The sequence below is a fragment of the Carlito syrichta genome, unplaced genomic scaffold (assembly GCF_000164805.1).
Source record: "Carlito syrichta isolate Samal-C Ts95f unplaced genomic scaffold, Tarsius_syrichta-2.0.1 Scaffold289542, whole genome shotgun sequence".
NCBI lineage: Eukaryota > Metazoa > Chordata > Mammalia > Primates > Tarsiidae > Carlito > Carlito syrichta.
In genome coordinates this window covers 297,558-311,260 of record NW_007233638.1, presented here as the reverse complement: position 1 = coordinate 311,260, position 13,703 = coordinate 297,558, and the positions used below count along the sequence as shown (strand labels likewise).

General features: G+C 41.5%; 1 protein-coding gene across 1 annotated transcript in view; it reads right to left on the bottom strand.

Annotated features, from left to right (window-relative positions):
- SV2C (synaptic vesicle glycoprotein 2C) overlaps nucleotides 1-13,703 on the bottom strand; it is a 226,635-nt gene that overhangs the window by 94,413 nt on the left and 118,519 nt on the right. The window contains exon 4 of the mRNA XM_008054324.2: nucleotides 3,919-4,070. Within this exon, the coding sequence (XP_008052515.1) occupies nucleotides 3,919-4,070 (152 nt within the window). The remainder of the gene's footprint in view (nucleotides 1-3,918; nucleotides 4,071-13,703) is intronic.

Sequence of the window (13,703 nt, the reverse complement as noted above, 5' to 3'; positions counted from 1 at the left end):
GCTCACTATTTGGGTGATGGGTTCAGTAGAAACCCAAGCCTCACCAGCACAATATACCCATGTAACAAGACCAGCACATGGACTCTCTAAATCTAAAATGAAACAAAACAAAATGTCTAAATAATAAAAATAAAATAAAGCTCTCCCCTACAAATTCTAATTTTCAGACAGGACTGATTGAAATGTCTGACCATGTCAGGCCTTCAATAAAGCACAGGCATAAGGTTTTAATATTCTCTGTTGCTGATTTCCTACCAAGTCATTATTTCTCAAGCTGCTGTCAACAGAAAGGTTGATGTCAACCTCAGACAGTTAACTGTGTTGTGATTGTTTTTGTAACTTTTAATGTATGCTTATGATTCTTCGTTCCAGCCATATATGAATTGATTAGCGCATGTTGCCATAAACAAAAAAGATCTTCTGTGTAAAGGCGACGATTGTGCATACTCCTTGTGGCCAGCCACTGACTGCTGTGTAGCTGGGCAAGAGAAAAGACCCAGAGTCTTCCCCTGCTTAAGGGCAGGATGTGTGCAAGGCAGAGTCCAAGTTCTGCATGCCCAGCGAGGAAAAACCAAAACCAAAAACAGTTACGCCCAGGTTTTGTGCACATGTGCAGCCTGCAGAGGCCTCTGCGTTATGAATTTAAGAACTTGGCCAGAGGAGAAATTCTGAGTGATATGATGATGAGGAGGGAGGGTCAGGATGGGGACAGCCATGAGCCCAGGGAGCCAAGGAGCTATGCTATCATCAGAGAGAGAACAGAGCTGGCTGGAGGTAGGCTAAGAAGTCTGAAAGCAAGAAAGGAGAGGGGAGGAGGGAGGGAAAGGAAGGGAGAGGCCAGCTGCTGCACAAAGTTGCCAGGCTGAGCCCAGGCAAGGCCTGACAGAGGCGGGGAGTAGAGCAGTGATGCTGGCTATTTGGAGGGCCCCTTCAATCTGCACACAAGGTGTGAATGTACAGACTAATAGCAGCTGTGGGAGCAGGGATGGGGAAAGCTGGGCTCTACCTAAGCTCTGCATTTCCTTTTTGCCTCCTTAAGCATGTTCCCGAGTGGCATTTCCAGCTGCACCATGAGCTGAGTGGGTGTGTGTTGGACACTGCTCAACAGAGGGAGGTGCTGAGGTCCTCAGATCCCAGAGGAAAGAGAACTCTCTCCATTAGCTCCTCGGATGGTGGCACAAGATAAGCCTCGTGGTGGATACGGGACCTGCCTGCGAGGGCAGACCAGAAGCGACCCACGTGTATAAAAATAAGAAACCCACTGCTTGAGCTTGGCTCCCAAAACTCAGCCTGATATTCAGCAAAGAAAAGTTCACTTCAGGCCAAATAACAAATTCCTTATGTCTTGCTTTTGTTGTTGTTAAACACAGTTTTGGTTTTTATGTAACATTTTTGGTTCATCAGAAGAAAGTATGACGACACGAATTTTGTAACTCAGTATGTTGAAGCAAATTACAATGTACTTGAATACTAATGTCAGTGTCTGATTTTAGCAATGAGTCAAATTCTCCAAGGTTGCTCCTTAACAGAATCACACTTTACAATGAAAAATTGCTCTGTTCTAAAACAAAAGCAGAAGAATGGAAAATGAGCAAAGAGCGAGTTTTGAAACCTAATTTTTAAGATTGATTAGAGTTTAGATAGAGCAGAGAGTGAGTTTGTGAGTCACGTGTGGTTTTAATGTGCAAAGTGTTGCTACTGAGCATACTTAAGCCTGTTTGCATGTATATAACCAGGGACCCCCCTCCACCCTTTCCTTAGATACTGAATATTGTCCCAGACTTGATTGACATTTCTCTGCATTTCGCTGCTTGTGGGCCAAGCAGCCTGGAGCTTCTGGTTTCTGAGGAGGAGCACACTGTTCAGAACCAGGGAACCTGTGAGTCTTCCAAGGTGGCAGGAAGAGTCAGGGCTTAGGAAAAACGGAGGAGGGGGAGCGTGGATAGGTGAAGTCACCTTGGAAGTTCTGCAGCTGGAGGGCCACAAGAAGATGGGATTTTTCCTGCTCCTGTCGCAGTTCTTAGCTGCTGAAAGAGGTGGGGTTGGTGCGGCTAAGTTTGGAGTGGGCCCAGAGGGGAAAAATGGAGCCACCTGTGTGTGTCTGATGTGTATGATGGTCCCAAGAATAACTGCAGGTCATGCTGTCCTGGGCACTGATGATGATCTGTGTGTCCTGTCATTCCACTTAGGGCAGAAGGGCAGGGGCAGGGTAGGGGAATCCCCAGAGCAATAAAACATAGGAAACAAATGTCTTTAAAAGCAGTAAAATGCAACGGCATACCATGATATTGTGGTTTATAATAAGAAGTATCTATGTTGACCTTCACCTCTGGTTTCTGACACAGAACTCCTAGTCCCTTGAGGTTTCCTGGGTGAAATCTCAAGGTGTGTCTTTTGCCCCAACAAGGCAAGACTTGGTGGGTTCCAGGATGGGGCTGGTCACCACAGAGGCCAAGCCATGATCATAAGCTTGAAGCATTCAGCCTCACCCCCCATCCTCTGGGAAGGGGAGAGGGGCTGGAAGTGGAATTAATAGCCTATCACATATATGAAATTTTTTTTTTTTTTTTTTGAGTTGGAGTCCCACTCTGTTGCCCAGACTGGAGTACAGTGGCCACTCCCGGCCACCGCAGCCTCAACCTGCTGGGCTCCGGCAATCCTTCTGCCTCAGCCTTCCGAGTAGCCGGAATTACAGGCGCGTGCTACCACGCCCGGCTAATTTTTTGATTTATTGTAGAGATGGGGTCTCGCCTGCCCAGGCGGGTCTCGAACCCGTGAACTCAGGCCATCCACTCACCTCAGCCTCCCAAAGGCGTGGGATTACAGGCTGAGCCACCGAGCCTGGCTTCATCTATGAAATTTTTATAGAGAAGTCTCCAAAACCCTAAATGACAGGGTGTGGAGAGCTTCAGGGTTGCTGAACGCATGGAGGTGCCTGGAGAATGGCAACCCTGGAAACGCCACAGAAGCTCCTTGCCCCTTCCCACTGGCCTTGCTCTATGCATCTCTTCATCTGGTTGTTTATTTGTGGCCTTCATAATTTTTTTTTTTGAGTCAGAGTCTCACTCTGTCGCCTAGGCTGGAGTGCAGTGGCATGCTCATGACCACTGTAGCCTCAATTTGCCTCAGGCTCCTGAATAGCTGGAACTACAGGCGTGCACCACTACGTCTGGCTTCTTTGTTTGTTTATATATTTATGTATTTATTTTTTAGTGACGAGGTCCTGCTATGTTGCCCAGGCTGGTCTTGAACCCTTGGACTCAAGAGATCCTCCTGCCTCAGCCTCTCAAAGTGCTAGGATTACAGGCATGAGCCACCGTGGCTGGCCCAAATATTCTTTATAATAAACTGGAAAACATAAGGTAAATGTTTTCCTGAGTTCTCTGAGCCTTTCTAACAAATGATCATACCCAAGGAAGGAGGTCACGGGAACCCCCAATTTATAGCTGCTTGGTCAGAAGTTCTAGAAGTCTGGACTTGCAATTGGCATCTGAAGTGGGGGAGGCAATCTTGTGGGATTGAGCCATTTTTGGTGAAATCTGACTCTAATCCCAGGAAATAGAGTGACGACAAATGGAGTTAATTTTCAAGACACTCAAGCTGTAGGAATGGAGGATTGTTTGCTGGGGAAAACACTCCACAGTTTGGTGACCAGATGCGATATGAGAGTACAGTAGAGGAAAACAGTTTTTTTCCTATTATCCTATTATTCCTATTATCATCTGCCCAAAGGACCATCTGACAGTGTTATCTCATACAGATCTCTGCACAAGGGGAAACGCTCCTGGACACTACAAAAGAGAGAAACATGATGACAGGGTAGTTCTTGAACCAGCTCTTAGAAGAGAGGAAAGATGTGGGAATGGAGGCTGAAGCAAAATGAAGTGATTGCCCGCTGGCACAAGACCAGCCTCTTACCGTAGTGTGGGATGATGGCCCAGGCCATGGCAGAGGCGTAGATGCCACCGATCATCCAGAACATGCAGAGCCAACTCAGGTGCTCGCCCCGCTTCTCCCGGGCCAGCACTTCAGCAAAGTAGGAGAATACAGTGGGAATGGCTCCTCCAATCCTGCCAAGAGGTACAGAGAATATGAAGTCAGGGTGTGAGCAGCCAACATGAGGTAAAGGCAGAGCTAAAGCAAGTTCCAACAACACATGCTCTCTCCCCATCCCAGTATGTCAAGCAATATATATGTTCTATCCTTTCTTCACTTTACAATGATAGTCTCTGTTTCCTATAGGTTTATTCTCTCTCCAAAAACTTGAACCTGCAATTAAGCTATGTTACCAAAGGTGGCATTGGTGACCTTTCCATGTGGTTGACAAAACTTAGCTTGAAATTCTGATGGGTTTTTGGCTCATGGTTGGATATTCTTCATATTTATTGAAAAAATTCAGTAATGTGGTATAATCTAGTGCATATTTTAATCAACTCATTTTAAAAAAGAGATGTTGTGCTATATCCCACCTATGATGTAAGGGCTTTGGAAACAGCTTCAAACGCCTCCAGGAGGTTGTCTGCAATTTGAACTTGCTCTTGGCTACCCCCAGCAGCTGGTCCTGCACCCAGTCAGGCTGATGTTTTGGCAAACACTGGACCAGCGGAGTCACTTCCAAGATTGGGTCCGGTTCCAATCTAGCCGCTATTATTGCTGAATAAATATGCATGAAAGGGACACTGGTAGAAACAAATAAGGAGCTGGTGGGCTAGATACCAAAAAAACAGAGTACAATGCTTCTTCCAATAGGGCCTAGTTATCAGAGCTGCTGACTGAGCTCTGGGGAGATGACGCAAACCAGCAACCTCTAAAGGTGCTCCGTGTGGGTCTAAGGAATCAAAATTGTGCTGATTCTAAGGAGATGGGCCGTAGATTTTAACCAAATTTCAAATAGGTCTTGACCTTAAAATTTTAGGAACCACTGCCTCAAAAAGTAAGGTAGTATGGAAAAATATTGCTATCGTTCCAGTAATATGCGAATTCTTAAATATTTTTTAAAAGATGTTCAACAACATAAGCAGGTTGTTAGGACAACAACAAATTTAATCATTAAGAAGTATGTACTGGCCGGGCTCGGTGGCTCAGCCTGTAATCACAGTGCTTTGGGAGGCCGAGGTGAGTGGATTGCCTGAGCCTGCTGGTTCGAGAACTGCCTGGGCAACTTGGCGAGACCTCGTCTCTACAATAAATCAAAAATTAGCTGGACGTTGTAGTGCATGCCTGTAGTTCCAGCTCCTTGGAAGGCTGAGGTGGAAGGATCGCCGGAGCCCAGCAGGTCGAGGCTGTGGTGGCCGGGAGCGTGCTACTGTACTCCAGTCTGGGCGATGGAGTGAGACTCCAATTCAAAAAAAAAAAAAAGTATGCACTGATTTATTTTATGTTCAGATTTCTGTAAGGCAAATTGCTATTGACATTTCATGCAAATTTGATGTCCAGGAGTAAAGTGTGCTTATCTATTTAGCAATAACTTATTTTCTTAGAGCCTTTGATATGATAAAGAAGCACTGGTAGTGATCTTAACAAATGCCATTTAGGGAAAGGTCATTTTTTGCAGCAAACTGAATGTAACCAAATAAGCCACAGGATTTATAATGTCATCCTGTATCAGCTGGTAGGTCAAAATATCATGTTTTGTCCCTGCTTAAAAATCTATCAGTGGATACAGGCAGGTGTTTTCCAGTATGTAGGTTGCAAAATTAATCTAGACTGTAAGCAGCTTTTTTAAAAAGGAGACAGAGACCAAAATGTTTAAGTGCAACCCAAGTAATAAGGATAAGCATAATTTCACAAAATTTTTGCTTGTGTTATAAACATATTTGTGATATAAAATATACATATGTATTATGTCTAATGGGTCACAATGTGTTTTTTAGTGGAAGCTGCTGTTCAGAGAATTTAAAATATATACACTTAAAGCATTGATATCTGTTTCTGTGGTTATGATAGTGGTGGTTCTCCCTACAATCCCTAGTGGTACTCCACCAGACTTAAAATGCACATATGGTGGTTTAGCACCATCACACACAGAGGTCGTCAACCAGTCCCAAGTCCATCACCCAAGCCCTCAAACAAGAACTAAACGCACGCAGTGGGCACTCAGAGTTGGTTCTATACCCACCATGTTAGACTCACACTGTTTTCTTGCCTGGCTTCTTGAGCAACTCATCGTATGAATAATAGCTAGTTGAACTTAAAATTCAACAATGTTTTGAACAGATTTTAAATGGTTTCATTAGAACACACCATTTTAGTGGAAAATAAAATGTCTGTGCCACAAATCATTTAATGCTGGTTTTGTTTGTTTGAGGTGATGAATCGTTTCTCTGCACCATAAAATTCCAGTTTTCTTCTCTGTGGATTCACTTTTCAATGCATAAAAAGAGTCCTAGTTTTTATTGACTTTTCACATCCTAATTAATCTTTCATCAGGAATCTGCAGTTCTGTACATAATAGCTATAACTCACACTTCATGAAGGCACAATTGTATGTCAAGATATGCTAGCCCCCTTTGCACCAAGATAAACGTACTCCAGTGTGGCTAAAATTTCAAGCGGAAGACTAATTTTAAACAAATCATTGTTGCAAAAGAAAATACCACCGTTTAGAGGCTTGTATGCAATCCAGCTGGTTTTAATTCAATGCCTCTTTTTAAGGTGACTATTGTTGCTGTATGTGGTAGCTCACACCCGTAATTCTAGCACATTGGGAGGTCGAGGCAGGGGAATTGTTTGAGCCCAGGAGTTTGAGACCAGTCTGGGGAACATAGCAAGACTTCAAATCTAAAAAAAAACAACAAAAAGACCCCCCAAAAAACTAGCTGGGTTTGGTAGTGTGCGACTGTAGTCCCAGCTGCTTGGGAGGCTGAGGCTGGAGTACCACCTGAGCCCAGGGGATCGAGGCTGTGGTGAACTGAGATATGCCACTGCACTTTAGCCTGGGCAACAGAGTAAGATTGATCCTGGCTAAGAAAAACGACAAAAAAGAAAAGGTGTTTATTTTTGCATGGATGTCTCTCAATATCTGTTGGTAAGGAAGACTACAAGAAACTCTAATACCAAAGGAGAAAGGAGTTTGAAGAATTAATGAGGAATTCAATTTAAATCTTTCAAAGTTATTTAGGCTCAGAGATTTATTTAATAATCCAAGCATTCTCATTCTTTATGGTGGGCAGATCATCTGTTTTGGGAAACGATTACTCCTTGTCTTACCGTGATATTCTTCAAACAGAGAGAACACTGTTACTATTACTGGTATTTCAGAGCCCATCAGCTCCGTGAAGGTGAGGACTGTATCATATTTATCTTTGACTCCCCATTGTCTGACCCTATTGACAAGCACTAAGTGTTTATTCAAAAGAATGAAATTCCACAAACTCTCCAGTGTTGGAGTTCGTATACTGAGTCTCCTGGAGTCATCTGTTTTGATGGCTTAAATAACCGACTTCACACCTTTCTTCCTGGGTCAATATGACCACAAAAGAAGTTGAGGGTGTATACTGGAAGTTTTAACAGCAATGGAGTCTCCAAAGAGTTCTGAGTCACTCTTTACCTTAGGGGATATGGTCACACCTTGACCAGATGCCCTGATGGTCCTTGTCATGGAGAGAGTTCACTTGAAACTCGTCAGAGGACACTGGATAATCCCATTAAGCATTCTAGGAGCTTCCAAAATGTCTGAGTGCCTTTCAGAAAAATGTTGTAGATGCTATGAAAATATTTAGACAATAGATAAAGCAAAAGCTTTCATGTCTTACAATACAATTTGGTTCCTAGTATAAGTTTTGGAGATAAGAAAAAGCTTCCACTCCCCATTCCTCAGGTCTTATAAATTAAAAAACAAGTTTCCCATGACTATTTTACTTGAATATTATGTGAGAGGCTAATGCAATTCCTTATTTGTTGTTTTTGTTAGTTTGTTGATTGCATTAAGACACATTTTCTGAGAATATATGAAAAGATTTAAAAAATACTTGAATGGCAGTCCTCAATTTCCCATGTACCTACCAGTAGTTTGTAAATAGAGTCTATTTCCACCCCCACCCCCACCCCCACCCTCTGCAGATATCGGGCAATGTCTGGAGACATTTTAGTTGCCATAACTTGCGAGATGCTACTGGTATCTAGTGAGTAGAGGCCACTAGAAGACCCAGTCTAAAATATTAATAGTACTAAGATTGAGAAACTCTTGCAATGGGTACTTAATGTGAAAAATATAATTGGTTTTATAGAAAAAAATCCATAATATAAGGCAGAAAATTATCTTCCACATTACCTGATGGGTAACACATTCTTAAATCCATTAATGTGGAGAACTTATTATTCATTATATAATGATCAGTCAGCTACTGCTGAAATTTGCTCAAGTTCATTTTTTTCAAGTTCATTTTTAATGGAATATTTACATAAATGAAGTAATGAGATCAGAGTGGTTTCTAAAGAATTTTTCTTAGTATGGATATTAAGTCTATTTTATTAGCTGTCAAAAAATGTCAAATCTTAATTATTCCTGGTAATAGGTGTCATGGAAAGAATAATAATTAAAATTCACTCTATATAGGTAGGAGATTAGCCATATTCAAGATAACTGAATTTATAACAAATGAAAGAGAATATTAACATTTGGAATTTCAGATTTGGAGTTATTCCCTAAGTAATATTAATTCTGGGTTTTTGCAACATTCATTAGAAAAATATAAAGAAACTCAACTTTTTTGTATTAAACACATTCTTAGAATAAATTAGGACCATCCCCCAATGCACATCCAGGGGCACACGCATATAAACACGCACACAATACCTTAGTAGGCATATGACTCAGTACTAGACATGAAACTTTATTTATTTATTTACCCCAATAATCTAAGGCAAGTTCAAAAGCGAGCTATTGTGTAAGGTAAAGAATGTGTTAGCTTTACAGACAAAATTTCTCCTCTGTTGGGAAATGTGAGAAACATACATTAACTCAGTTTAGCATTGCAGGATGATGAAAGATGCCAAATATTCCTCTCTTCACGAACCTTGCTGAGAAACTGGAAACCTGACTGTCCTATCCCTGTGAACTTCACAGCCACACCTTCACATTATTCCAGTTGACACAGAACCCAGGAGTGAGGTATGTTTGCCCCTGCACCTGATTGTACTGACTAATGCCAGCTATTCCAGCAAAGATGGAAGTCATTGAGGGTTCTGCAGTGAAAGAGGGAGGGTACAGACACAAAGATTAATTGTATTTAAAATGGTTAGAAGTATGACATTTTAGGGGAGAAGAAATCTAGGACTTCTTGTCTTGTAGTCAAGCAGTCCTTTAACTCAATACCCCATTCTCCATTTCCACTGGAAAATGGGGCAATATGCAAGAACATTATTAAGGAGAAAAGTGAATGATCATTGTAAAGTCATGTGTCCAACACAGATAACAGGCAGAGGGCAGAGTCCACCAAGGCTGACTTGGGCAGGTTTTATTAAGAGAAGTATTATGGAATGAGAGAAAGAAGAGTGAGTGGTCTAGTCTATGCCAGAAACCAAAAGTCCAAATAACTTGCATGAAAAATATCCTGTTAATCTTTATTCAGAATCAACAAAAAGGAAGGAAGACACTGAACGGCAGGCAAATTGCACAGCAATTCAGCTTCAATTCATTATGTTTTTATTTTTTATTTTTTTTTAGTTGGAGTCTCACTCTGTCACCCAGACTGGAGTGCAGTGGCCGCTCCCGGCCACCGCACCCTCGACCTACTGGGCTCCAGCGATCCTTCCACCTCAGCCTTCCAAGTAGCTGGAACTGCAGGTGCATGCTACCACACCCGGCTAATTTTTTGATTTATTGTAGAGATGAGGGCTCACCAAGTTGCCCAGGCGGGTCTCGAACCCGTGGGCTCAGGCAATTCACTCACCTCAGCCTCCCAAGGCGAGGGATTACAGGCTGAGTAACCGAGCCCAGCTTCATTATGTTTTTAAATTAGACCCAGAAATAAGGAATTAAAACAGGAGACTACACGATGGACCTTTCAGTATCTTCTGCTTTATGAAAGTGAAAATGAGCATCACAGACCCCAAGGAGGATGTTCAGAGGCTTAGATGAAAGAGCACAGATCTAACAGTCTTTGAACAGGATGGATTGGCACAGAGAATAAGCTTGCTGTCTTGAGCAGAAGGCATATGTTCATTATCAGCAATCAAGATGGAAATATTTAGGAGAAGAACACTGAATGCTAACTGAAGCCATCATCAGAGCGAGAGTGTGGCACTCCTGTGCCCAGTGGCAGTGCCAAAGGATGGATGGTCCCGGGAGTTTTAGTCCACCAATCTCCAAAGTCATAATGTGAAAAATAATACTTTTTGAGGTGGGAAGTTTTTACTTTTTCAATATTATGTAAACTATGAATTGAATCATTGGTAGAGAGCTTGGTGATTTAAAAAATATTGATCTGTAAAAATAATTTGGGTAAAGATGGCACAATGCTGAGAAAACAGCTTCAGTCCAATTCCCCAGTCTTTGCTTAACCTCCCACGCTCGTGGAGGTGTAGGCGCCCACAGCAGCAGACTTGGTGCCACTGATGGAAATGTTGTGGTCACAGATCAGGATTCTAATGCTGTCTTGGAAAAAGAAGTCATCTAGCTATTGAGAGAGTGGAAAGAATGCATTCCCACAGCACTTAAAATATGCCGTGAATAAAGATGGCGATGATCATTGTGATGATCTGTAAGAGATGATGATAAAAACACACAGATGTATCCAGCCACTTGCTGTATACATCTACTCATCCAGCCCCCCAGTTACCCTCCCACTCCTCAGTTACCCATCTATCCATCATTCCTCCATCCACTCCTCCCCCAGTCACATCACCAGTATTTGAGGTATCAATATGAAGCATACAATCTCCTGCCCTCAAGGAGCTCCCAGAGTGAATTCCAAAGAGTGCATTTGGCTAATGTTCACAAACATTGTGAGTCTGGAAGATCTTTTGTTCTGTCCCTTCTCCCTTGGGATCAATAGTACCTTTGCCAACAGATATACTGGGAAGGAAAGTGCATTAAAAAGGTCAGCTTTTTTTATTGTTGGAAAGTCTTGTAAAAGGCATTGTCTAAGACCGTGCTTTCCAACAGAAATATAATGTGAGCTGAGCCACAAATGTGATTTTAACTTTTCTAGAGCAGATATGAAAACAAGGCAGAAAACAAAACAAAACAGGTGAAGTTAATTTTAATATATAATCATTTAACCCCATATATCAAAGTATTATTATTTTAACATGTACTCAATATACAATTGTTGAGTTTTTAAAATTCTTTTATATGGGTGAAGTCTTCAAAAACCAGTGCTGCATATTTCATACTTACAACACATGTAAGTGTTGGATGAGCCACAGTGCAAGTGCTTGGTAGCTGCATGTGGCTATTGGTTACCGTGCTGGATAACATAGTTTTAAGAAAACACCAAGCCACTTTTTACAATCTGAATTTGAGATTATTATTCTTATTATTTTTATTTCAATACCTTTGGTGGATACAAGTAGTTTTGGTCTGGGCTTTACGAGTACCCACCACCCCCACCTGTGGGGTTTTAGGATTATTTTTGGCTTAAAGATAATCTCTTCTGACCATTGCCTTACTTTACATATTGGGAAATGTCTTCCCATTCCAATTATCTGAGGTCAGAAATCTTCCTGAACTGACCTGTAGACATTTAAGAGCACCTATTGTGTGTGCGAATGAAATCAGAGACATTTCAAGTTGATCTGAGACACAGAACAGCCTGCATGGGCTCTGGAGCCAGAAGACCTGGGTATGAAACCTGATCACAGTACTTAATGTGTGGTCTCAGGTGGTAACTCCACCTCTCTATCTGCCTCAACTTTCTCATCTGTGACATAAAGCTAAATATATATGTATAGTGAATAGTATCTTCCTCACAGGGTCACTATGAAGTTTAAAAGAGTCAATATTTATAAAGTACTAAACATAGCATCTCTCATAGGGCAAGCATTATAAGAGTTGTCGGATAAAGTACATTTTATAAGTCTTAAAAACTGTTAAATGAACCTGCATTTTTCCAATATAACCTTGAAGTAAAATATATCTTGAGAGAAAGAATACTTTGAAGGGAAAACCTATGGTTCAAAGCTAAACTAAAAATCAGAAGACCTGAGTATCTGTTGAAACTTTGGAAGTTACAGTAATCTATCTGTGCCTCAATTTTCTAATGAAATAAAGGCATACTGTTTTGGCATGTCTAATTATTTACCACAATTGTGGAAATAAATGAGATGCTAGTACTTTGAAGAATTATAGCTAATGGTGATCATTTCTACAAAGCCAAAACTAGGGTATTCTTCCTGTAACTTAATATAGCCAATGAATGGACATAGCAAATAGCTACGAAGTACGCATCTGTTAGGCTTCATTCACAGAGGGAGAAATTACTATCCCTTCACTTACAATATACAGACACATCAACATTTCATTTTAATTTTTGTGGCTGTGATATTTTCTCCTGACCTTCATGCTTAGTAGTACCAGGTCCTTGGCGAGATGCTCTCACTCTGATATTGCCTAACATCCAAAGTACTATCATCCCCATAATTAACAGTGACTGGATACAAATAATTTAATTCTGGGACAAACGAAAATGAATCAGTGGTGCCAACTCCAGTTCCCATCTTCCTAATTTTCTGTAACAAAAGAGAGGAAGAAATGGTCTGTTTCTTGCTGTGAGATTCATTTAAGAAGGTGAGTGACAGATAAATAATTGGTGATGTCCTATTCCTCATTCTTGCAAAACACTGTTGACCCTGGGCAACATTCTTTGTACTGAATAAATATTTAAAGTCACACACAATGTGGCAGCTGGGCATATTTGTGCTTCTAAGAAAACATACTCATGATTTGGTATGATGAATGAAGTGGAAAGCACATTCAGAGACAATGAAATCATAAATCCAGGTAGATCTAAGTCTAAAAGGGAGGCCTAAACTTTACCTGTACGATGACCACTTGTTTACTTAATCCTGAATTGTACCCCACATCTTTAGAATGAAACAAAAACAAATAAAGTAAGAACTCCTTCCAGTGCCCTTATAGGCAGAAACAGCGCTGAAGTAATGAAATGAGACAGACCAACTGGAAACTTGTGGCATCTGCAATAAAATCAATGAAAAGACATCTAAACCTTGGATTCAGAATGTACAGTTTACTTATTCACAGAGTTGTAAGTTTAACAAGACTAACTGCAACTTAAGCCCTAGCTGCATCATTCCTCGTTCTATCACTGAACCCTCATTTGCAAAAGGAAGGGTTTGGGTTTCTAGACCTAGAACATCTTTGCTTTCAAATTCCCAGTAAATGGAGCTGAGGGACAAGCCCTGTACCAATGTGGGTATTCTGCCAGCTGCTGAGTAGGTCTATTCCAATTATGCATTCTGGAACTATGAAATCAAGCACAGGATGGATTCAGTGACTTACTGGGCCCACTGTGGTGATCCAAAGCTGAGTTAAAACTCCATCAATCATCTGGCCTCCATTGGCCCCTACTCTGACTGCTGGGCCAGTTTTGGGTCTCCTGGAACGAGTGTCAGTTCACAGCCAGTGTCCTCCTAGGAGCCCTGAGAAGTCTGACTGGTTTCTTTCCCCTCAACCATACTCATCTTGGTAAAAGGCTTTATGTCCTTTTGGGGAAGCCTGGGGGAAAGATCAGTAGTACAGA